Source organism: Calonectris borealis, chromosome 28 (genome assembly GCF_964195595.1).
Source record: "Calonectris borealis chromosome 28, bCalBor7.hap1.2, whole genome shotgun sequence".
Lineage (NCBI taxonomy): Eukaryota > Metazoa > Chordata > Aves > Procellariiformes > Procellariidae > Calonectris > Calonectris borealis.
This window is the reverse complement of record NC_134339.1, coordinates 641,118-665,053: the sequence shown is the minus strand read 5'-3', so window position 1 is coordinate 665,053 and position 23,936 is coordinate 641,118. Positions and strand designations below refer to the sequence as shown.

General features: G+C 48.0%; 1 protein-coding gene across 6 annotated transcripts; it reads left to right on the top strand.

Moving 5' to 3' along the window:
• The first annotated feature begins 2,496 nt into the window (after positions 1-2,496).
• On the top strand, positions 2,497-23,544 carry SCAMP4 (secretory carrier membrane protein 4). Of its 6 annotated transcripts, none has more exons than XM_075175462.1 (8): positions 2,497-2,603; positions 8,111-8,178; positions 8,614-8,669; positions 11,458-11,586; positions 15,198-15,354; positions 18,413-18,514; positions 19,488-19,605; positions 20,328-23,544. In XM_075175462.1, exons 3-8 carry the CDS (start codon positions 8,663-8,665, stop codon positions 20,502-20,504), a joined length of 690 nt encoding a protein of 229 aa, XP_075031563.1. In that variant the 5' UTR covers positions 2,497-2,603; positions 8,111-8,178; positions 8,614-8,662; the 3' UTR covers positions 20,505-23,544. The 6 variants fall into 6 exon arrangements, with proteins under 6 accessions (XP_075031563.1, XP_075031562.1, XP_075031568.1 ...); XM_075175461.1 differs by having other exon boundaries at positions 8,108-8,178; XM_075175463.1 differs by having other exon boundaries at positions 2,513-2,612; positions 8,108-8,178.
• Positions 23,545-23,936: the final 392 nt, after the last annotated feature.

Below are 23,936 nucleotides of genomic sequence, written 5' to 3'. Positions count from 1 at the left end.
TTCAAAGGTATCACCGGGTATCAAGCATGCAAATCTCATCCTCATTTCCCCCTTCCGCTTCCCCTGAAAATCATACCTGGGTGCACGTTCCCCGCTCCCTGTGCAAATCCAGAGCAGTTGTGTCCCCTGGCAGCAGCAGTTGAACGGTCTGGGAGCTGTGGAGCAGAGCAAAATAATGAAAAGGGATCCTTGTACCCACAGGGTCAGTAAATCCCAGGGTCTCGCCTCACCGGCTGCCCAGCCGCTGCCGCTCTGCCATTCCCAGGAGGCAGCACGCGTCCTCCTTTACGGTTCCCACCCGCAGAGTTTATATAATGCAGGATAAAACCTGGCTGCTACCGAGAGCCAGGAACAGCCAGAAACATGGCTCGGCTCGTGGAGACATGGGGAAGGGTTATCATCCGTCTGGAGATGGAGGGAGCGGAGCTGGGGCGGCCGGGACTGCGGGGAACCGCTGTGTCCAGCACGGGAGCACGCAGGGACCAGCCGGAGCTGCGGCAGCGATGCGAGTGTAGCAGCCCACGGCCCCGCCAAATTGCCGCACACTGGCACTTTTATTTGGTTTTCATTTTTAAAAATGTCCTTTTCCACAAAAATCATGTTTCTTCTTTTTTTGGGGAAAAAAAAGAGTAAATTAAAGCATGGGAAATCCGTTAAAAAATTCCTTGCAAAGAGCTATTCTTTATACAAAACATGTTTACAAAAAATGGCCTCTCAGTTACAGGGGAGGTGCTGGGAATTGCTGAGGGGAGTGTTAACCTCTGCAGCCCGTGGGAGCCAGCGGAGGAGGGGTTCGAGGAGCCCCTGGAAGCCCAAACACCTTCAGCGAGAGGCGGCAGGACGGGACTGCCCTAGCGCGTCTGTCCCACGCGGGGCACAGCGAGGACAGGAGCTGCCGGGACGAGGGTGACCCACATGCCCGGTGTCCCCGCCCCTGGGCTCTGCCACCCCGCTGCCCATCCCGCCTTTCCCCAGTAAGCACTCCCTCTCTCTTACTGGTGGCCCAACGTCTCCAGTAGCACTGGATTTACTGGGGCGGAGTGACCTCTACTGGTTTATAGCTAAAATATTCCCTGCATGTCTGGGATGCTTCTAGATCGATGGAGGCAGGAGGCCTGATCCTCCCCTCCCAAAAAATATTTGCCCAGCCAGCCAGTGGCACTGCCTGTGCCCGCTTTGGGGAGCAATCCCCAGCAAAGCTGAGCAGCCGAACGCAAGCAATGAGCCCCAAGACCTGTATTTTAGGGAAACTTTGCAGGCTAGGGGTGTGAAGGCCTCAGCATTTGCTCAGCTAAATGTCAGAGGGATGAGTCTGAATCACACAGCCTGGAGCTGGGAGTGCTGCGTTTACAGAAACCATAGCCCCAGGGCTTGTAAATGTTTTTAAAGTAGAGTAGGGTTTATATACGGTCAACTTAACAGCATTTACATAGAGCTGGTACCTTGGAGATGGACTGGTACCTATGTTAAGGAGTCTCATGCAGTGTAAATAAGGAGTTAAGGAGCTATAGAACCAAAGTGTATAAATCCAGAGAGTGTATGAATCCAGCCGTCAGCGTGGCTGAGTAGGGGCTTCCCAGCAGACCGCTGTCAGCACGAAGATTTCAGAGGGATTGGTCTGTTCAACCCTCACCACTCCGCTTTGCTGAGCTGCAGAAGGGGGTAAGTCACACAAGCACCGGGCACCAGCTCCGTTGTTGCTGCTGCTGCTGTACCTGACTTATCCAGAGGCAAAATCAGCATTTAATTGCAGATGTTACAAACAGCAATCTTCTCAACGACCACACAGGCCTGGGTCCCGAATCCAGCTATCACCCATCGACCGTTGTAACTAATCCAGCCACTAAAACTTTGCACTGCGCGGAGGGGCTGAGCTGACAGCTGGACGCCCTAATGCTGTTTGGAGACGGAGCCCACGGGTGCCTCCGAAGCGGCTCCGTCGCTGGCGTCTCCTCTGCAGGGTGCTGCCAGGAGGGGCACGGCATCAACCCAGACCTGCCATGTTTATCCGAAAAGAAAATGGTACCAACGTTGAGGCGCACGGCCTGCGCGGGCGGGCAGGGCCTCGGCGCTGGGGTTTAGAGCAGTTATGAAGGGGTCAGGGCGAGGGGGGCCCGGGGCCCTGCAGGGCTGAGCCCTTCCCGGCCGCCGCTCCCCGCCCGTGGTGGCCTCTCCTCGGCCCTGGAGCCATGGCTGAGGCTCCTCCACCCCTCAGGGGCCATCCACGCACCCCCGCCCCGGTCCACGCACCCGTCTGGTGAAGGGGCTGCGACAAACCCACCCCCTCGGGCCGGCAAGGCCGCCCCGGCGGGGACGGGGACCAGGGCCCCCGCCTGGCGCCACAGGCCCCGTCCCACGCCCCTCCCGCCCCCTGTCAATTCTGTCCCTCTCGGCCCCCGTAGCGCCGATCCGCGCCTCAGCCCACGCCCCGTAGCCGGCTGGCCCCTCACGTGACGAGCAGTGGGGGCGTGCCGCAGGGCACGCTGGGAAGTGTAGTCCACCACGCCGGGAGCACCGCGGCGGCCGCCATTGGACGGACTCTCTTTCCCAGCGCGCCCCGCGGCGGGCTCGGGGGAGCGGGGCTCCGTCCGCTGCGCCTTGAGGTGGGCACGGTGAGCGGCCGGCCGGGCCGGGCCAGGGTGCAGCGGAACGGGGCTGGGGGCCAGCCTCGGGGGGGCAATGGCGGGGAGCTGGGGGTCGGGAGGGAGCGCGGGCGGCCTCGGGGACTCGCGGTGCAGCGGGCCCGGGCCCGGCGGGTCGGGCGGAGGGATGGTGACAGGGCTACCTCAGCCCGGGGGGTGCAATGGGGCCTGCCCGGGGACGGGGCACGGAGAGGGGGTGACGGGGACAGCCGTGGGGACAACAGCGATGGGGTAATGGGCGCAGCGGGGGGGGCGGCAGGGGAGGGGGTGCCGGCGGAGCCTGTGCTTGGGGAGGTATTGGGGACAGGGCGGGGGGGTGGCGCATGTGTGAGGAGGAATCGGGGACAGCCCTGGCGGGGGGGGCGGGATTGGGGTCAGCGCCGGTGGGAGCAGCTATCGGGGGCAGCGTGTGCGGGCGGTGCTGGAGACAGCCCCGGCGGAGGGCGGCGAGGGGGTCCCGTGCCCACCGTGGAGCACGACGGCAGGTGTATCGGGGCTGCTCCCGTCCCTCGGGGACTGCGAGCACCCCGGCTGCGCCCTGCATCCCCTCCCCGAGGGATGCTCGGGAATTTGCCTCTCACGGCTCCTTTCTGCCTTGGCCGTGCGCGGTCAGCCGGCCAGGACACGTCTGCCAGGGCCGCGCTCGGGGGCTCCAGAGGAGCGCAGGGCAGGCCACGGGGATGAGGCTGGTGTGTTCAGGGCAGGGCGAGCCCCCTCCTGCTGGGGAAGCTCATGTAAGCAATCCTCCAGGGACTGTGAGGAGCAAGGGTGAAGCTTTTTGATGTGCATGGTTTGGGTAACAGCTCTTTCAAATACTACCCTTGATAGAGACAGATTACATGGATATTGTAATTTTATTTCCCCCTCTCTGGCTTAGGTTTTTTGTGAGCATTAACTAGCTCAAGAAACTCTTATCTGACCCTGTGATAAAGAAAGCAGTAGCTTAGAAATTAAGCAGGTAATTAATTTATCTGCTTTTTAGTGTTATTCTGGGCCAACTAGTGTTGTTGCTACTGTCTGCAGCCCAGGTCTTCCACATGAGGCCAGTCCAAGTAGGTGACAAGCGGTGGAATAGGCTGATTTCTGTCTTCCTCTTGAGCCTTCTGCGGTTCTGCCCCTGAGTGGCTAAGCTTTACTTCTCGAAGCGGTCGTACCGAAGTCAATATTTGTCTGCTGCGGGTTCCGTAGTACCTAAATTAAGGCTTCTGCCCATCTGCTGCGGCAGTAGATATGGCTGTGTAAACAGGCTGGGAGAGACCTGAGGGGAATTGCTTCCAATTGTCCTTTCTCACCAGCTCCAGGATGGGAAACGAGGGGGACGAGGGCAGCAAAATGCCCTGTACAGCCAGGCGTCCCCAAGAGGCTCCGGTAACTTGGAGCTGTCTGTCGGACTGACATGGCAGGAGGCTAACCCTTGCTAACTTTATTGTTCCCTGTGCATTTTCTCAGCGGCAGTGCTGCCATAAACAGTTTCCCCATTCTCACTGGTCGTGCTGGGCAGCTTTTGGAATTACATTTTTGGCTGGTTTTGTCGCCTCACCTAATTTGAAGCATGGCACTGGAAGCATTGCGCTGGCGTTGCTGAAGTGGCGGTGTCCCACTCTGCGAGGGTTGGCAGCGTGTGGCGGGGGGAGGAAACACTATCAAATGCAAACTGTATCAGCTATACAAAGTCTAGGTTCATAGAGGTGAGCCAAGCGTTTTGGTGCCTTGCAGAGTGACCTCTCCGGCCTTGGGCTCTCTGGGAAGTTCCTGATAAGCGTTGGGCATCTGAATGAGACTCAAAACCAGCCTTTTCTCTTAAAACCAGTGCAGAGTCACCACTTTCTTATGAAATGCAACTGGAGAGGCATACGAGCAAGGCATTCGCTTATCTCAGGAACACTGGAGACTGCGTTGATTCCCTGCCGAGCTCGGTGGTTTCAAATCCACGTCTCCCAGATCCCTGTGGGGTGCCCTTGTTTTTAGACCATTTGCTCTTCCAAAACGTCTGGGATCTGCTGGCTTGCAGCGTTAAGTGACTTCCGAAAGCCTGGTCTCTGGTGACAGCCCTCACCAGAGGGGTAAGCTTGAACCACTTCCAGGAGATGTGTGTTGTGCCCGGGTCTTCTCATTCAGCTTGTGCTCTAATCATTAAATCGTTGTCTTACGAGGGAGTGTTGGCAAGTTCTTCTGACATTGCTGTTATGTATGGATCCTGCCCCTCGATTTGCTTTCGGCAAAGTACTCTAGATTAAACCCTTGAGTACAGATCTGCGTAGAAGCTCTTAGCCTCACTACAGTCATCATATCGGAATGAAAATATAAAAGCAGTACAGAAAATATCCTAAAGCAAGACTTCAGAAGCTGATGAATTTTGCTGGATGGAAAGCTTAGGATGTCGGGCTCTTCTGGGTTTGCCTGAGACATCTGCAGATGGCACGAGAGGAGCTGGCGTCCTGTGAATCTGGTCTTAGGGGACTTGCCCCAGGTCACCGGGTGGGTTTATGGCAAAGCAGGAATGAGTTCAGCTCTCCCACCTCCCTGTCAGCACTCCTCTTTTGGCCTGTCCTTTATTTATTTCCTCTGCCGCCCTTCTCTCTTTTTTGAGAAAGTAGTAGTGAGGAATAACTGAAACTTTTAAAACTATTTACTGTAATATAGGCAGAATAAACAAGGGGACTAAATAGTAACATACATTCAGTCATACAATGTGCCTCAAGCAGATTGCCGCAGGTATTCCTTCACAAAATTTTCCCTAATCTTCAGTGACTTTCACACTGAAGTCACATTCAAAGTAATCATGTTGTTGTCCGCCTAGAAAAACAGTGCTGCTTGCATACATATCTTGGTTTAAAAGGAAAATGCTGTCTCTTAAAATGACACAGGGCATTTTTGTCTTTGAAACCCTAGTGAAGAAAAGCTCCGACTGTCTCCAGTGGGCTCTTGTGAGTCATGTGCGTTGGACTGTAAACTTTGAAATTATTCATTGACCGCGGATGAGCACAGTGGAAAAAGGAAGTTCGCTTCACACCATGGTTTCCTTAGCGTGTGTGTTTTTTCCCTCCCTCCAGAAATTGTGGATTATATATGAAGACGTCTCTGCAGTGGAGTGCAGGATGTTGGGTTTTGTCTATTCCCAATTAAACTGAAAATGTTCTGGTGAATAGAGAGCTTATTTATATTTGTCATCTTGCACGAATTCATGCGTGGTTGGATGATACCTGTTGATGTTCCTGTTTATCTGTATTTGCTGCGAATCTATTTCCTTATGCCAGGATCTCGCAACTGGAGCTAGACTTGAGGATGTTTAGGCTGCACAGTGAAATTTTCCCCCTAAAGGAGTTTTAGCCGCTGGCCATCCGAGCTGAGCAACGTCATCACTTATTAGACACAAGGTTTTTCCCTCACTGTACACCTGAGGCCTGTTATCCCGAGACCTTGCAATTAAGAGTTTGCAGAAATCCTGCCCAAATTAAGTGGTGACCTGGGGGATGTATGAAAACAGCGACTCCTCTGGAAGTTTATCTCGGAGCACTGAACAAAAATACTATTGGGTTGGATCCTGGAGTCAGAGTTCATGCCCGTGAAAGGTTTGAGCTTACTGCCGTAGGTGTCCATGGGGGAAAGCTCCCTTTCCTTTCACCAGGAGCCAGGCTGGAGTCTCGGTGCAGCTGAACCAGTGGAAGGTCAACACATTTCAGGAACTCATTATTCAGTGTAAAACTTTGTCATATGTGCTTGTCCTTGCAGAAAGAAGTATCCTTAATGCTGCTTTGCGGTTCCAAAACACATCTTTCTGTAGGGAAATTACAGTTGTTGTCCCAGGAACTTCTGTGAGATTACTTATAAAAGCAAAAGTTGCTGAAGAGAGGAATATTCAGTAGTTTCTGTTGTAGCTTCTTTACGTGATAATGTACTCTGTCTTCAAAGCATTAAACTGTGGCTGAGATTTATTGGGAAATGAGCAGGTAAATGAGAACAACTGGGTAAGATGAGAAGGGAGTGGATCACTGGAATGCTGCTTTCTCTGTTTATTTATTTAGTTATTTGAGTTAAAGCCACTCAACAGCACCACAGTTGTCTCCTTGAGAAGGGAGGGCACAGGAGAGCTACTGTTTGGCCACGATGCCCTCATCAAGCCAGGAATGTGTCCCTCGGTCTTTCCTTCTGGTCCCTTTTCCAGCAGACAGACTGACGCCTCCCACCACTCTGCAGCTGTAAGACACTGGCACTGAAGTACATGACCTAAATAATCCTCTTCTGAAGAAGGACCTTACTCGTTTGCTCATCTCTTGGTGAAAGATTCTCTTCTCTTAGTGCATTAGTGTAACTGGTGTTCATGTGTCATTTGTTCTTCTCCCAAAATTTACGGATCTCAGCTGGGAGCAACTGCAAATGGGTGGGGTGAAGTTTTAATTGTATTCTTAACTGTCTTCATACTTTATTTTCTATTCACACATTTAAAAAAGGCAAAGCAAAATGCTTCCATTTCTAAATCATAAGTTATAAAACGCCTGTCAGACACTGGGTAATGTCTGTATTGTGGGAAAGCCCGGAGGCTTCAGCTGTGACGGGGCCCCTTGTGTGAGCCTTTAACCAGGGAGTCCCAGCCCTGAGCAGCTCACGACTGACATAGCTTTCCTGTCCACACTCTGTGGCTTTCTTTAGACTGGTACAAGCAAAATAATGTGTTCTTCTGAATGTAGACATAGGTAAGCTTGTATATAATTGCACCTCTACGTACAGGAAGAACAAGCTGCCTGTACAGGTCCCACTTCTTATCAGAGTGCCATTGTCTCCATCAAGGACTGTGCTACAGTAGCTTAATTAAAAAGGAAAGTAAATGCGACCCCAACAGAATAATTGCGCCAGTGTAAACCTCCAGACCATACACGGGGCACGCAGGAGGACGGCACAGAGGTGCAGAAAAGGGAAACGAACTGCTGTAAATCCCAAGGGCTTTGGATACAACCCAGCTATTCTGACCTTGGTGCTGTGGTTGCTGTTGGTGCCGGCAACAGCATGTGGTGTTTGTTGTGTTTTTGTAGGGGCAGTTTTTAGTCTAGACTTCCTTCATTCTTGATAACTCTTGTCAGACCCTGCAGTGCTGGTTTAGAGGGTTGTTTTGTGGTATTCTGTGTTTCCATTCTGGGATTTGCAGGTAGGGGTACACGGTGTTTTTATCCGTAACGAAGAAGGGGTAGAATCAAAGCTCAGCACAGACCTCTGTGTGGCTTTCATCTGTGTGATCTGTTCTGTCAAAATCAGCAACACGGCTGACGCTGAGTAAACTTTGCAGGTTTTGATTCTCCCAGAATTACGGTCATGATCAATGGTGGTATCAGGAAGAATGAATCTGCATTTTACGAAGGGTTGTGCAGAATTATTAAAATATTGAGGGATGTTGGGTTTTGTGTACCAGCTGATTTTTTTTTTAACAGCAATTTACTTCCCAGCTAACAGTGATTATCTGTTTGTTTCAGCAGTTGGGAAGGTCCACAGAGAGCCAGGAGCCAACAAATCATCTCAACACCTAAATGAGGCATTAAGTCTGGTGAGCTTGTACAAATTTCTCTTCCGATGTATGCACTTTGCTGGGTCCCAACCAGAGCTGTCTGTCTCAGCTTGTTGTCTGGCTGCAGCTGGAAGGTACACATGTTCTGGCTCTCTGTGCATCCTCAGCCTTTGCCAGGTATCGCTAAGAGCACATTTGATTGCTGCTGAATAATACAAGCCTTAAAAGTGTTTGACAGTGAGGTTGTGCCGAATGAGATGCTACCAGGTGGAGCTTCATATATACAGGGAGAAATTGTGATCCTTTCTGTAAGGTTCCAGCGTGCCTACTTTGGGTAGTTGGAGACGAGTAGTTTGTAGTGGGAACCCCGGGCTCGCAGTCTGTCAAACACTGTACGGAGACACTCCCGACTCCAGGAGATTCTTTGGGTGCTGGTTAGTGACATGTGCTGACCTGATTTTCTTTCTCCAATAGATCTGTTGCTACCTGTCTGAAACTTCACCAGGGAACGCTCCTGATCGAAATGGCAGGTAAGAGCACCTCAAAATATGGCAATGTAGGGAGAAGAATGGTTTCAGAGAATGTTTTTCAGTATGCTGTGATGGCTGTAATGCATCAGGTATGCGACATGCGTCCCTTCCTGAGATCTTAGTGATCCCTAAAGCCCTTCAGCTACTTCTCTTTTCTTGCCTTGGTCACATTCACTTTTACGCTGTATCTGCTGCAGGTTTGTCAGCTGAGCTTACTGTTCTAACAATAAAGGCTCAGGTCTGACTTGTTTGAAGTTTTATGAGGATGGAGTTCATTCACAAAAAAGTACATGAGAATAATTCCTTCCTCACAGAGGCTAAACAGCTTTCCACAGCGTTCCTAGCTGTACTATTGATATTAATACATCTTAATTTTACTTGTAGTGAAACTAGTAACAAAATTCCTCCCGATTTTTTTTAAGATAAGAGAAAGTCTGGGACTTGCATGCAGCTGCTGTTCATTGGTCATACAGTTTGTTTTTTGAAAGCACGGGTTGTGCTTGCTGATCTAATGTGTTGATCCTAGCCTGGATGGGGGTGCTGTAGCACTCCAAGCTATGCAGTCAGACGTGAAAGGGGGTATTTTCATTTGATTTCTTTTGTCTATTCTTGGAAGTAACCCAGAACACTTGAAAACTACAGGGTCTCTGGGTGGGAAAAAGTGGTCATCTGGCTGCTTGCAGCTGGGTAGAAACAGAGAAGAGGTGTAATCCCAATCTTTGTGTACCTAGTAAACAATTGTGGAAGTACTTGTAGCATTTTGTGAGCTTGAAAAATGACAAACTGTGGTGGCTGGTGCCCAGCAGGCCAGTTGGGTTTGGCCCCACCATTTGGGGACTTCTGCATTAGAGCTGGCAGCAGCTCTGTTGCCCATGACAGAGCTGTGCTGTAGGAGGGACAAAATGGAAGAGAGCAGAACCAAAGTAACTAGCTGCAGCTTCAGCTGTTGAAGAGGGACAGAACAAAATTTTCCTTATCCCTCAAAAAAAAAATATTGTTAGAGAATCTGCTTTTACTGTGGTTGGTTAATTTTGGTCTTATTGACTTCCCTAGAGAGCTGTCTCTTTAGCTTTAAAAGCTGTGCCCCCTTTCTTTCCTTTGATCCAGCATTGTTATGTGCTTTTGTAGGCTGCTGAGATAGACTGTCCAGGAGAAAGCCCGTTAGGTGTTTATAGCAAACAAAAAATCAGTGCTAAGAAGTCCAGATTTCCATGGACTTTGAAAGCAGCCGTGGGACATCAGCACTACATGTGACGGGGTCAACAGTAGGTGTTAACCAGTAACTAATACCAGCTTTAGAGGGCATCTGAATTAATGTAAAATGCATTTAGAGGAGATGGGTGAGGAGGAGCAGAAGACTTAATGTTTGTTTTTATAGGAAAAGTCTGCTGAAAAGTCAAATTGGGCTGGTGACTTCAGACATTATTCCATATTTAATTCTGATGTACTCACAGTGGGCGTTATCCTCACCATATTTTCTGCATGAAAATATGCCTTTCCTTTGCATGAAGTAAAGCCTTTTCTTTCCTAAAGCATGGCTTACAGCTTTAGACTCTTCCCTGCCAACCTTCAAATGAACTAAGAAGCTGCTCCTGCGAAATGTCTTCTCACACGGAGATAATGGCAAGAGAAGGGGAACTCTTGTGCTGACAGTTCTTGTTCAGACATTTCCTCTCGTCCTCTGTGCCATTTGGAGGTTTTCCCAGGACATTCTTCATCTCTTTTTCTGGTTGTTTTTAATTCTGTTTACTGGGGCTGAAGTAGACTAGAGACAATTAGTCACAATGCCCTGGAATCAAACTTTAATCAGCACTGGAAGGCAAGAGCAAACATTCCCAAACATGTAGAAAACGCACATCCAGGCACACACATATACTCACACAAATTTGCGCATCTGTCTAGAAGCTGACGGCAGCTTAAATGCAAAGGATTTAGGCATTTAATTACTTGATTTTAAAACATAATTTTAAGGTTTATTTCACCATATCGTTTTTGTCAGCATTTGCTGATTTATTGTATCTGAATGCAAAGCTTTTTTTCTTTTTTTTTTTTTTGCTGCGGCTTAACCCTACAGGAAAAATTTGACTTTTAAAGAAGAAAGGGTACGTTCATGAGTCTTGTCACAACAAAATCATCCCTAACATCTGACTTGCCTTTCCTGAACTGGATGATATCTGAGTACTAAATTCCAGGTTGAGAGATGCTTTCCAAAGGCATCCTTCCTTACTGTCACAGGGACTTATCTACTACAGGTCCTAAGGCCTGATCCACGCGCCAGCAAGCCCACCTACTCAGAGCTTGTGTCTGAAGGTAAATCTGCTTATCTGGACAATCGCCAGGCTTTCCTCTTGTTTTGGTTTTCTGAAAGGTTGTAACTAAAAACCAGCCTGTTTCCCCGAGATGCTGCTGGCCTCTCCCCCTTCATCCTGAAGCTTATTTTAAGGTTTTTTGTCTTGCAGCGCCTTTCGCACACTTTACACTGATACGTAAAGGTATGAAATCCATGCGTTGCGTATTGGCTTGTTTCTATTCCTCGCTCTAAGCCTTGCATGTGCTAGTTTAAATATCATGTCCACTGCTGAGGAAGATGTTTGGTGTGAGGATGGGTGAGGATGAACGCGCTGCAGTGAGTAACATGAATGGCCAGAGCGGCGATGGTTTCTCTTTTGATTCTTGTGAGTCCCCCCGACCTGGGGGTGTGTATTGGGAAGGTGTGGAGGATATGACACTTGCTCAGCCGTATGAGAATGTTTCTGCATTCAGCTAACATCTGTGTTCTGCGTTGTAGAAAAAGTGAATAACTTCCCACCGCTCCCCAAGTTTATCCCTCTGAAACCATGTTTCTACCAGAATTTTGCTGATGAAATTCCCATCGATTATCAGTCTCTGGTGAAGAGAATCTACCACGTATGGATCTGTAAGTTGAATAAGAAACCTGTGCTGGGAAAACATATGCGTGTAGTGAAAAAACATAGATCTCAATGACTTATATGCTTTAAAGTTTTGACTGCAATTAGTTGACGAGAAATAGTGATTCATCTTAGAATACTGTAATATAACTTTATGCCCAAATTTTAAGCTGCTGTGCCTTCAATCTTTGCCGCAGAGCTGCTGTTGAAGAAAGGAGAAAGTATCAGGGCCAGAAAAGTCTGTTAGTAAATTTGAGGAGAAAAAAAGCAGACCGCATTTGATACCTTTATTAACGTCGAGTGATGTTTTACTCCCCAAAATAGCCCTCTTAAAATAATTCTCAATTCACCTAAACTAAGATGAATAGGAGAATTTTAGGCAAGAAAATAAATGTGGCTCGTTTGCTTGCTACCTCTCTCCCCACCTCACTATAGGAAGGCTAAAATTCCCCCTTGTTTGTGCCATCTGTGGATTTCCCTTCCCAATTGAAGCAGTGTCTTCTAGCCGTACGCTGTCTCTTCCTTAGCTGTCCATAGCCTGCAAAACGTTCCTCGTCCTGCTGGAGAAGGGCACTGATCCTCGTGGTCACAGCTGGTGATTTGCTGATATTCTGTATGAACAGACCTCCTGGCTCTGGGCTTGTGCTGTCTGGCTTAGCCATTCAACAGCCAGTGATGAAAATTGACCATTCTTCTCCAAGGAATGAAATCGGATGAAAAATGGTGTGGCGGGCCCCGAAAACCACAGGGAATGCTTTGGAAGATTAAAAATCTTTTTGCCTTGCTTATCTTTTTTTCCCCAAATGCTTGTCATCCTATTTACCCTTCTCACTGAAGGGAAGCTTGTTTTCTGCCAGATATGCATTTGGTGGCATGGCTTTTATTCCAGATGCATAGATGTGTGTATGAGAGAGATTTGTGTGCATAAATAATAGCATAATCTATCACTCCATTGTTCTTTCGTTATTTGGAGATGCTGAAATGAGCTCTGTAATTTTCTTGCCTGAAGAAACTGCTTGTCCCTTCAGACTAACTGGTTAAATGTTGCATGCTGTAAAGCTGCCTTTGTCTGCGACTCTTCCGAAACAAAGCGCCCCTCATTCAAGTTAATGGCAGGCTGGAAAGGTGCCAGCCATTTGGGCAACTGTCTAGGCATGGCTGAGGAGACCTGCCATTTTCACCAGGAGTTTTAAATTTCCATCTGCAGCACACTTTCTTTTGCGGTCTCCCCAAATTTTTGGGATGGGATGAAGAGAGAGACACATATGGAGGGAAGGCGGTAAACAAGAAAAGACCGATGTTAAAAATAGAAACACAAAAGTCATTGCTAGAAGGTTGAATGCTTATTACTTTAATTGGATGTGAACATTTTATTAAGGTGGATGGTGATTTGGGGAAACCTGTACCAGAGCTCCCACTACTGGAGAACAAACTCCTACCTAACGCGCAGGGAGAACCAGAAGTTCCTTAAGACTTTAGAGATGCTCTTGGCTTGGTGTTTTTTTTTTTATTAGTAACTTTTGGAAAATAAATTACTTCTGAAAATAAAAATTTGGAGAAGTACAGCTAATTACTGTAAAATTAAATTTAAATAATTAAAATTCTTTCTTCACCCCAATATAAGATACATCCAAACCATTGCATATAAAGCCTTGTTGTTAGCTACTCAGAAGAAATTGTCTTTGTAGTAAAACAATGTTTTATTTTAACTCTCATGTAATTTGTATGTCAGAAGTAGCAGCTGGGTTCGGATGCTTTCCACGCTAGATTCTCCCAACTGTGTTGTCAATATTATTTTATGACCACAAAACTTTGTAGTTGTTCAGCAGCCCCCGGGCTGCGTGGCGGCAGGTGGTTCTGTGCCAAGAGGAGGAAAGAGAGGAGTCAGAAGGAGAGGCAAGACTGGTGTCGGGCATCAGAGGACCCAGCCAGTGATGTGCAGGCGTGCTGCAGAGCCACCGCCTGTAGTGAAGCAGGGAATGGGCAGGGCGTGTTCACTTACCATGGGTGAAGAGAAATTCAGGGATTTAATTTTGACTGAACAAATGAGGCCAGGGTCCAAAGTGTTACTGTGAGCTCATCACCAGGCAGTTCTGAAGGGTTGTGTTTGGACCCTCTGCCTTCTCATTTCTCTTTATCTGTACTAATTGATACAGGTTTCTGCAAAGTTTTTTAAGAGTTACCACCTGTTTTCCAAAACAGGAGCTTGTAATTGAGCTAAGTCTCTTCGACACTGGCAGAGCCTGGGGGGATGCAAGGACAGCTGCAGGGAGTCCCTGGAGTATTGAGGGGAGCACGTGGAGGAAAGCGGGGAGCCCCTGGCACGGGGACTGAACTCAGCCTACGAAAGCTAGGAAGTGTGCAGCCGCCCTTTGCGGTGGTGTTGAGCTTCAGGGAAAGGGGGGAGCAGCGTCACTTCATGCTCTGGTGCGCTCTTGGGGCCATTGCCAACTGTTCCTTTTTATCCAAGTGGCAGGAACAGGGATGTGAAAAGGCCTTTAAGCCACCCCTGTGATCCCATTCGAGCACCTCGAATACTGTGTTCAGTTTTGGGCCCCTCACTACAAGAAGGACATTGAGGGGCTGGAGCGTGTCCAGAGAAGGGCAACGAAGCTGGAGAAGGGCCTGGAGCACAAGTCTGATGGGGAGCGGCTGAGGGAACTGGGGGTGTTCAGCCTGGAGAAGAGGAGGCTGAGGGGAGACCTCATCGCTCTACAACTGCCTGAAAGGAGGTTGTAGTGAGGTGGGGGTTGGTCTCTTCTCCCAAGTAACAGCGATAGGACGAGAGGAAATGGCCTCAAGTTGCGCCAAGGGAGGTTTAGATTGGACATTAGGAGAAATTTCTTTACTGACAGAGTGGTCAAGATTGGAACAGGCTGCCCAGGGAAGTGGTGGAGTCACCATCCCTGGAAGTATTTAAAAGACGTGTAGATGAGGCACTTAGGGACATGGTGCAGTGGGCACGGTGGTGTTCGGTTGACGGTTGGACTCGATGATCTTAGAGGTCTTTTCCAACCTTAATGATTCTGTGATTCTATGATTCTCAGCCTGATTGGAGTTTGCTTATCCCCTCGCTCAAGGCAGCACTTACAAGCCTTGAAGCTAACTTCCAGGCTTCCTCAGAGGCCCAGGGAAGCAGAGAGAGAGCCTGCAAGGCACTGTGCTGGCTCTGTAATAGCTCCTGAGGCAGCCTCAGCAAGCACAGAGACCAAAGTCATATTGAGGCTGGGTGCAGGGCAGTGCTTTACACCCCTCTCCCCTCATAAAGGGGTTTTGCTACAAATAGGAATTGAACCTCACTTGTAATTCATAATAATACTGGCCTGAGTCTTGTGTTGGTCACACCGGTTGCTACCCAGCTCTCCATCCTTTGGCAGGTCCCAAAAGAGTTTTCTCATCCCTCTGCTGCAGCACTCCCTCTGGAGTTGGATATGTCTGTGCTGCCGGCTCCTGCGGTCACACAGGATCCTGCGACTCGCTTGGAGCGGCTGCATTGCTGGGCTTGAGTTTCCCACTGCAGCGTGGATCCTCCCTATTATAACACCAGATGTGTGTTTCCTTTCTGCGTGAAGACGTGAAACTGCACAACCTCATGTTCTTTCCTCTGCCCTCTTTACAGTTTACTGCATCACACTAGTAGTGAATATAATTGCGTGCCTGGCGTGGTGGATTGGAGGAGGCTATGGGGTCAATTTTGGTTTGGCCATCCTCTGGCTTATTCTCTTCAGTCCCTGTAGCTACGTCTGCTGGTTCCGACCTGCGTACAAAGCCTTTCGGTAAGTAGAAGCCCATAAGGCAGTTTTCTTTCTGTTTCCTCTGGGAGAGAGATGTGTTGTTACTGGGGAGTGCGAAGGACTGAGGATTGGAGGTGAGCAGCAGTGAGTAGTTTGCTACTTCTATGAGGAGGAAATTCATATTTTACTTAAATATCTCAGGCTTAGCAGCACCCTTATATCAGTGTAGCATTAAGATAGAAACTAATTTGGTAAAGCTTCACTAAGGCTTGTTTTGATGGAAGACTAGTAAGTTATTAGTTTTTGATAACTCTTCTGGTTTTTGTCTCTAGATACTTGAGAGCTTGGCTGCTTTGCTTTTTAGATAAAAGCAGTTCCCTGGAGCAAGTCCTTCTGAAACTCCACAAATATTTAAAGCCTTCCTACATTTTCACTTTAATTAATAATAATTTGCATTTGCTCATGCTTGCTGTGGATCACGAGGCATTATTCAGACATTAATGCATAATGCTTGTCGGAGCTGTGAAGGTCCTGAGCAGTTTCCATCCTGAGGCAGGGAGAGGAGGCACGGAGGAGAGGAGGGACCTGCCCAGTGTCACACTGCGGGGCACCAGCAGACCCCGCACACCAGTCAGGGATTTGGACTCTGAAGGGGAAGCTCTTTCTGGTTCCCTGTTACCAGAATACTCTGGATTTTGATGATTCCCCAGATTCTGTGATGAGTTGGTTTAGATAACAGCAAAAGTGGCTGATAGAAATGGGAGTTGGCAGGTGGGGTCCTATCTGTTTAGCACAGGCTAAATTAGTAGTTTAAATGCTCTTCCGAATTTACACTTTGTATACTAACAACACTGGGCAGTTAATGCACTGGTGGTGCTTAAAACATCAATGACTACATCATGGAGTACAGGGGAGGATTATTTCTGACGGAAATGGAAGGCCAGTGGGTTGGATTCATCTGAAAGTTTTAAAAAACATGAAAATACTAGCTCTGAACTCTTGCCCTCTGGGGCTGGGGTTTTGTCTCCATCCCTCGTTCAGAAGCCCGAGGGCCTCCAAGTGCCGGGCTAGAGCTCTGTTCAAAGAGCATTCTGAAGTCTGGGAAAAATTACTCCTCCCTGTTGACCTCCTGGGCTTCACAAGGACCGTTTCTAATTATTTCTTTAATGTTGTTTGCATGTGTTTATGCAACTGAATACTGAAAGGTCCCTGAGGTTACTCTGTGTAAAGACTTCTATAGTTAAAAAAAGAATAAGCCTTAGGGACAGACTGGCAAGCCCAGAGATCATTGACTTTGACATCAGTTGTAGAAGAGGCTTGAAAAACACTGCGGTGGGGCAGCACTGTTTCTTGTGGGATTGCAGCTAGTCGTGATTCAAGAAAGCGAGGTCAGACCCACTTGCTATGCTTGTTCTGGGAAGAGGCAACCCTTCAATATTGGCATCATGTACTGCAAAGATGCCTTCGTAAAACTTTCGTCATACATCTGCATCCAAAATTAAATTAGCTGCAGAGCTTTGGCACTAGGGCAAAGCTGTTGCAAATCTGCACCAGAAAGCTGGATCAGAAATCACCTTTTCTGTGTATCCTCACTAATTCCCACAGATCCTTTCAAATGAAGACTCCTCCAGCCCTTTCAGGTCGTAGTTGCAAGAGTCTGTTTGAAGGCTCAGCTTTGAGCCTAATCCTTGTTAATTGGATTATGATAGGCAGTACTGTGAACAGTCCGTATTTAAAGTATTTCCTTCACATTGCTGTACTCTGAGGTGATATTTGAAGGATGGGATCACGAGGGCACTCAGGGATGGCAAATTTCTTTCACAGCATCTCTGTGGCCATCTTTTGAAAGATAAAAGATAACTGTGCCAACACACGCGGCTCAGAGCGGCAGGGGTCTGGCTGGGGGCTTTTCCACTTGTCTCAGGCTAGGCAGGGTCCACAGCATTGACCTCTCCAGAGCCTGGGGTCCTGCTTCCCTCATCTCCTTTTTAGGCACTAGGGGCTAGAATTATAATACCAATAAACATTAAAAAATAATAATTAAAATAATAAACATTAAAATACTTTCAGCGTTTGAGCAGGAGCTGGGAATGACTGGAGCTCTTTTGTAAACTCCCCCTTGCACCAAGATGCCTCATAAGCAATTGGAGTGTTTTTTGTAAATCTGTTCTGTAAATCATGGGCCCTTTGAGTTCCTGAGAGAATGGGAATAATTTGTATCATTAAAAATGATAGTTTGGGGAGTTTTAGATGTGCCTGGGCTTACAGTGAAAGGCTGGCTCATCGACGTAGCTGTTTAATGGGATGAAGATGTTCTGCTGCAGTTCTGTGGCAGAGCCAAAGCTCGGGCAAGACAGTGCTGTGCCCCAGTGCACCCGTAACAGAGAGACCGTGAACGTATCTGGTCATCCTTCTTGTTTGGGATCATATTCATGCTGTCTATTATACCTGCATAAATTAAAGGACCTCACATATTCAGGACCCTCTCGACCTATACATCCTGGAGATGTGGCGCCCACAAAGAGGCGAAAGCACGCTTCTGCATTTCCCCGGACAGGGCACCACCCGCTTCTCTTGTGGCTGTTTTTCCTCCTACTGTGTCCCAGTGCTGGATTATTAACTGTGGGCGTGTAAGCGTGATGACGAGCAGCCACTGAGACATTCCCAGCTGGAATTGTCATGCTCCGTGATCACTTTCAGCGTATGGGCAAACTGCCTGCCAGTGTTCAGGTCCCCTTGTGCCTATTTGCCAGTGGCTGTCAGGTGTCAGCCTGTGCTCTCTTCCGATGTTTGGTCAGAGAAGTGATTCAGGCACTCTGTTCTGCAGGAGACTGCCTCTCCTCATGTGTCGTCATATATGCAGTCACTTTGGTAGAGCAATTGCAGGAGCCAGGTTTAGTGGAAGAGATTAGGCGCTCATGATTCATGGATCTGCATGCTTTCACTGCCAGGGAAAGAGGAGTAGCCTTCAAAGTACATAGCTGTAAAGGGATCTCTTCTGAGATACCACATTTGAGGGTTTGTACGCGATGGGGTCAAACATCAGTGTGAAGCAGCGCGAGGTGCCAATCTCCCGCTAACTTCCTCTCTTCCTTCACAGGTCGGACAGCTCGTTTAATTTTATGGCCTTTTTCTTCATTTTTGGCGCACAGTTTATTCTCACGATCCTGCAGGCGATTGGGTTTTCCGGATGGGGAGCTTGGTAAGCAGGATGCTCCTACAGTCTTACAGCTGAGCACTCGGCTCCCATGCCTGAGAGTTTCAGGCTATGGGCTGTTTCCGTGATCTTTTGAGAAACTGGAGGGACTCTGTACAGGGCGGAGTGGAAGAAGCTTTCTGTTTTCCTCTGTAGCGTAATTATATCTGCTCTTGGAGTACACAACTCTGTTTTCATTGCTGTATTGGCAGAAGTGGGATGTCTTCACCTGCTTGTTCTTTTTAGCACCTTCCTACAATGTCCATTTCTTTATACCATTTAACCAGCCAGTTTCAGGATTCATCTGATCCTCTCTTAGCATTGCCCTCAAAGTATTCGCAGCACATGGTGAGCAGTGCATGATGACTCACTGTTGGCCTATAGAGCAAGTATTGTGAGAGTTGTCCTAAAATAAATGGGAGCATTTTAGCGTCTGTCCCTGGTTATGTTATAATTGTTTGGCATTTTAACTTTCTGCCTCTAGAGACTTGAGAGCAATTCCTGCTGAAACTACAAATAATAGAAAGTCCTAGCACTCCGTGTAGCATTTTGTTTTCTTAACTGCTGATGCTCTCCAGTTGCCCTACCTGGTTATTGCCATCAACAGAGAAGCAGTGTAAATCATAGCACCCTCATGTTCCCTGTTCCCAGGTTTGGTTTCCAGACACACAACCTCTGCACAGCCAAAAGCACCTCAGGAATAAATCTTCTCTTCCCAAAGTCTGTGCAGCTGGCTGTCCCCTAAAGGTCTGAGACTGGATTAGCGAGGGATGCTGGCAAGCGAGATTTGAGATTTTGGGGAAATAACCTGCCTGAGCTGCATTTAATTCTGTCCATTTTCTCCATTGTTCTTTTCATTTTCAACAGCATTAAAGCTGCCTTGTAATTTCTGGGTATGAGTAAACAGTTTTTCTGGTAATAAGGACACTTTAAAAAGAGAGCTATAATGATACTGTTTCATTCTTTCTGTTTCTTCCAGCGGATGGTTGGCAGCCATTACTTTCTTTAGCACCAATGTTGCAGCTGCTGTGTTCATGCTGTTTCCTGCCATTATGTTTACGATGTCAGCGGTCGCAATGCTCATCTGTATTTTAAGGGTAGGTGCTTCAGATGACTCTCTGACTTGGAGTACCCACACTTTGTATCGCAATAATGTGAACAGGCAGCCTAGCAGCCACTGTAAGCCATCACTGCTTTGAAAGTTTTTATAGTGCAGTTGGTGTCTCTCAGAGTATCTAGAGGACAAATCCAGATGACACAAGACAGCTGGGGCTGGATGTTGTCACCATTTCATGTGGCAATTTTCCTTTACGTCACTCGAAGCAAGCTTTGTTGCTCATTGGGATGGTCATTGATGGTAAAGGTGAAGCATTTTGAGATGGCCTGCAGTGTGGACTGGGTGGCAGGATGGGAGGTGGTCCTTGGTTCTCTGCAGAAAGAAGGATTTGGAGGTAGGACTGTCTGGAAAGCTTCGGTAGACTGATGGCAGAGGAGGAGAGAAGACAGAAGCCCTGCGGAAGCAGCAGTGTCAGTTTTACAGAGGTTTCAGCCCGCTGGCCTGGGTTGGCTGCCTTGCTGTGGGATCCCCAGCTTGAATCCCAGACATGTGGCTGAAATGGGTTCAAGTCTTGGGTTGATGTTATCTATTTGCACCTCTGTTCACTGTGTTACTACATTTTTAGTGCTTTTGTTCCTTGGAAATTTAGCTCTTTACAGAGAGAGAAACAAATACACGATACAGTACCAAAGTGACTATAGCTCTTCTGAGGAAGAGGCATGGGTTGCTGACTTTCCTCTTGTTCTCTCTTTCATCTATTAGGTACATAAAATCTACCGAGGGGCTGGTGGAAGCTTTCAGAAAGCTCAGGACGAGTGGAACAGCGGCACATGGAGGAACCCTCCCAGCAGGGAGGCTCAATACAGCAATTTTTCTGGGAACAGCCTGCCAGAGTATCCCACGGTGCCCAACTATCCCCCAGGAAACCAATGGCCTTAAGCAGCAACAGCTGCAAACTGCCTGGATTCTCTTCTTTTTGGTCTTTTTATTATTGTTATTTGAAAAGATCATTTGCATTCCCCCCCCAGGCACCCCAGTCATCTTGGGGACCTTTTTGGTTTTTGTCTTCTCATCACCGCAGAAAACGTGCGCTCTCAGCCCTTGCCACCTCTGGAGCACTGCACGGCCTTTTCAAACAGTTTTTTGTTTGCGTTGTTACCAGTATTTGCCTCATTGCAGACTGAGGAACCGAACATTCACTGCCCTGGCTTGAGGGAATCCTCTCATGACCATTTGTGAAAAAGGCTGACTTCCCCGCCACGGTGAACACTACCACGATTGCTCCTTCTCCTGCCTCCCTGCTTAATTTTCATCACATGCGCAGCACACCGCCAAGTCGTCTGTAACCGTAACAAATGCAATCAGAGCATTAGTAGCAACTGGTGTTTACTCTCCCAGATGAATAATCTGGAATTTTTCACTCTAAGGGAAATGCAACACCTAAATTATTTGGTACTAGTGATATTGAAGGTATTTGTAAAATCTACAACCTCATTTGCTTGCGCTCTCTGGTGAAGAATCCTTTAGATAACGGTGCTTGCTGTGGGTGAGTGTTGTTCAGATGTGAAATCCCCAAGAGTCCTCATTTGCCTGGCTAGGACTATTGTCATGCTAGAAGTCTTGCTTTCCCTGCTGCCAAAAGTTTTTGCTGGATCTGTGTGCTTCAAAGGTGCAGATTCATCTCATTTGGTTAATGACTGCTTGCTAAAAGCCTGACTCGAAGCCCACTGGAAAAGCTGGCTGACACTGGGCTTTGGACCTGGCTACCTGGGTGATGTTCACCCTGTTACAGGTAGGCAGCACGAGGTCTCTATGCCATCTGACTTCCACTTATATTGCATCCAGGTTTTGTGCTGACCCAAGAAATGCCCTACTCGACCTTGCCCTGTTGGGACACCCTTTTTTCTGGGCTCCCAGCCAGTAGCCGGGTGCAAGATAACTATTGATCTCAGTGCTGGGGTCCCGGTGTGGTTTGGGAGTAATTTTATTACAACAAATAGTTCTAATTCTGCCTTCTACCAAGGTAGTTGAAATCCAAACATTGGGCAGTGGGGTCTGGTAAGGAAAGCTTGTTAGTCCTCGTATCTGATGTTAGCTGTGCAGACCTGGTCTGCGTCTGTGTAGCCAGCAGCATGTTCCTTCCATGTACGAGCAGGGAGAGAGAGATTTCTGCCTTTCTCCAAGAATCGGCTAAAGAGAGGATAAAGCTGTTGGGAGGGATTGTTTTCCCTGAGAGCTAGCATCCATCTCATCGTTCATCTCCATTCTGTGCATGCACGTCAGGACTCCTGTAGCCTGAGCCATCCAATTCCCCTGTGTCCTACCGTGATCCAAGCAGTAAAGGCTGCAGTTTTTTCTCCTCCCTCAACAGCCTGCTGTGAATTTTTTCAAACCTGTCAAAACTGGGAGGTCAGTTCCCAATATTTTTATAGGGAGTAAGTGTTCAAAGTTTTCGGCTCTGAAAGTTTCAGCCAGTGATCCTGTGAAGGATGGAGTGCTCCGCGGCGGAGATGTGGGAGGTGTTGGGCACCCAGTGGGTCAGACCCACAGCTTGCCTGGCTTGGCAGGCTGGCGGATGGGATGCCAGAGATGTTACAGTGTAAGTGGAGTCACTCCAAATTCATACTGAGTAGCTGGAAAACAAAACTGGCTACTGCAAAGGGACAGGGAAGTTGTCCTAGCTAGGTGGAATCGATTTGCAAGTGATCTTTTGAAAACTGTTTCTACATGTGCCTTATCTAATAAAATATTAGTTCACGAAGGAGAACTCTTCCTTCCACATCGCCCCTGCAGAACTTCCCATTTGCTCTATTAACTTTTCCTGTGTCATACTGTAAATACTAAGTGAAGTACAGCTTGGAATCTGCATGACACCTTTATTACTAGGGCCAAAGCGAAAGCAAACGTGAATCAGTGGGCAGAGCCTCCCTGAATTTCCGTTTACAAGCAACACTGACGCCCTGCTGCAGAACCAGCCTTTTGCTGGGTCTGGGATATTTAACACGCTCTGAACACGAGGGTTTTTTTTCTTGCGAGTGTGCAGTGTGCTTGAAAGTACGAACGCTTGAAGCCTTCTTAACAGAACACGACCTGATCGTGTTGTCAAGCTTTTAGGTGCCTTTGTCTTGTGTCAAGTGTAATTTTAAGTGTTCTTTGTCGCTTGCCATAAGAGAGTGATAAAAGAACTGCCTGTTGATTAACTCCCTGGAAATACGATTACACTACGGGAGAGTGAGAGGAGGTTAGCGGGGCCGAATGTGAGGTTTGCCATACCTGGAAGCCAGAACATGGTGCACTCGTGTACCACACTCCCTCCGGCCCTGCCCCTCGCCATCCTTAGCCTCTTGCCAAAATTTTTCAAAAGCGATGGGTGTCTGCCCTTTTTTAGTGTGTCAGGTTGGAGATTTCAAAGGAACCAAGAGGAGAAGCATTGCCGGGACTCCGCATCCTGCTTCTCTCTTTTTTTTTTTTTTTTCTTTGGATAATCTGGGGGGCTGTTTTGAAGCACCCAGGTTCAGTCACATTGAAAATGCTTGGTGCAAGGAGAGGGGGTACTTGGGAGCTTGCCCACCAAAATGGTCAGAGCCAGACACCAAAATCGCGACCCATTAGCATACACTGCCTGAGATCTCTACAGAGCTTAAACGAACCTCTCTGGATGGGATCTGCCATCTCTCATACCCCCTCCATCCTCTTTGATGCCAGAAACCGTAATTCCAGAAAGTTGACTCAACACGCTGCCTGAACTACCATGGCTTATTTTTTTGGACTCCTCTGTATGTTTTTAAATGTTTATATTAGATTTCTAAGACTTCTTAACACCATTAACCTGGACCTGGCTCCTGGTTTTGTTCGGCATCACGTGGTGTGTATGTGTGCGATGTTTCATGTCACTTGTGGAGCTCTGGTTTTTGTTTGTGTTTTTCTCCCGATCACAAGACAATAAATGCTCATCCTGTGCTTGATGAGAAGAACTGGCCGCATTAGAGAAATGTGTCTGTTCCTAGGTAACCGGAGTTATCTGGCAGAGGGAAATGGCGAAATCTCTATTTTCCTCCAAAGTCTCCCACCACATGTTGTTTTTTCCTTAAAAGAACAGCACATTTACGGATGAAGCTCATCCGCTGGGGACCGGCGTGAGTGTGGCACGCTGTGGTTTGTACTCTTACAGGTGCCTGATAAGTGTTTACCAAAGGTGCTGCCATATTCTCATTTTCTAACGAAGAGAACGGAGAGCAGAGGTGTGGGTGGCGGTGAAAAAGTCGCATCTCCTGAGCGCTGGGGTCGAGGTCTTTTTTCTGGCCTCTCCTTAGCAGTGGAAAGACTCGCACCAGCTCCTTGCAGTGCTGGCTTCTGCCTTCTCTGGTTTAT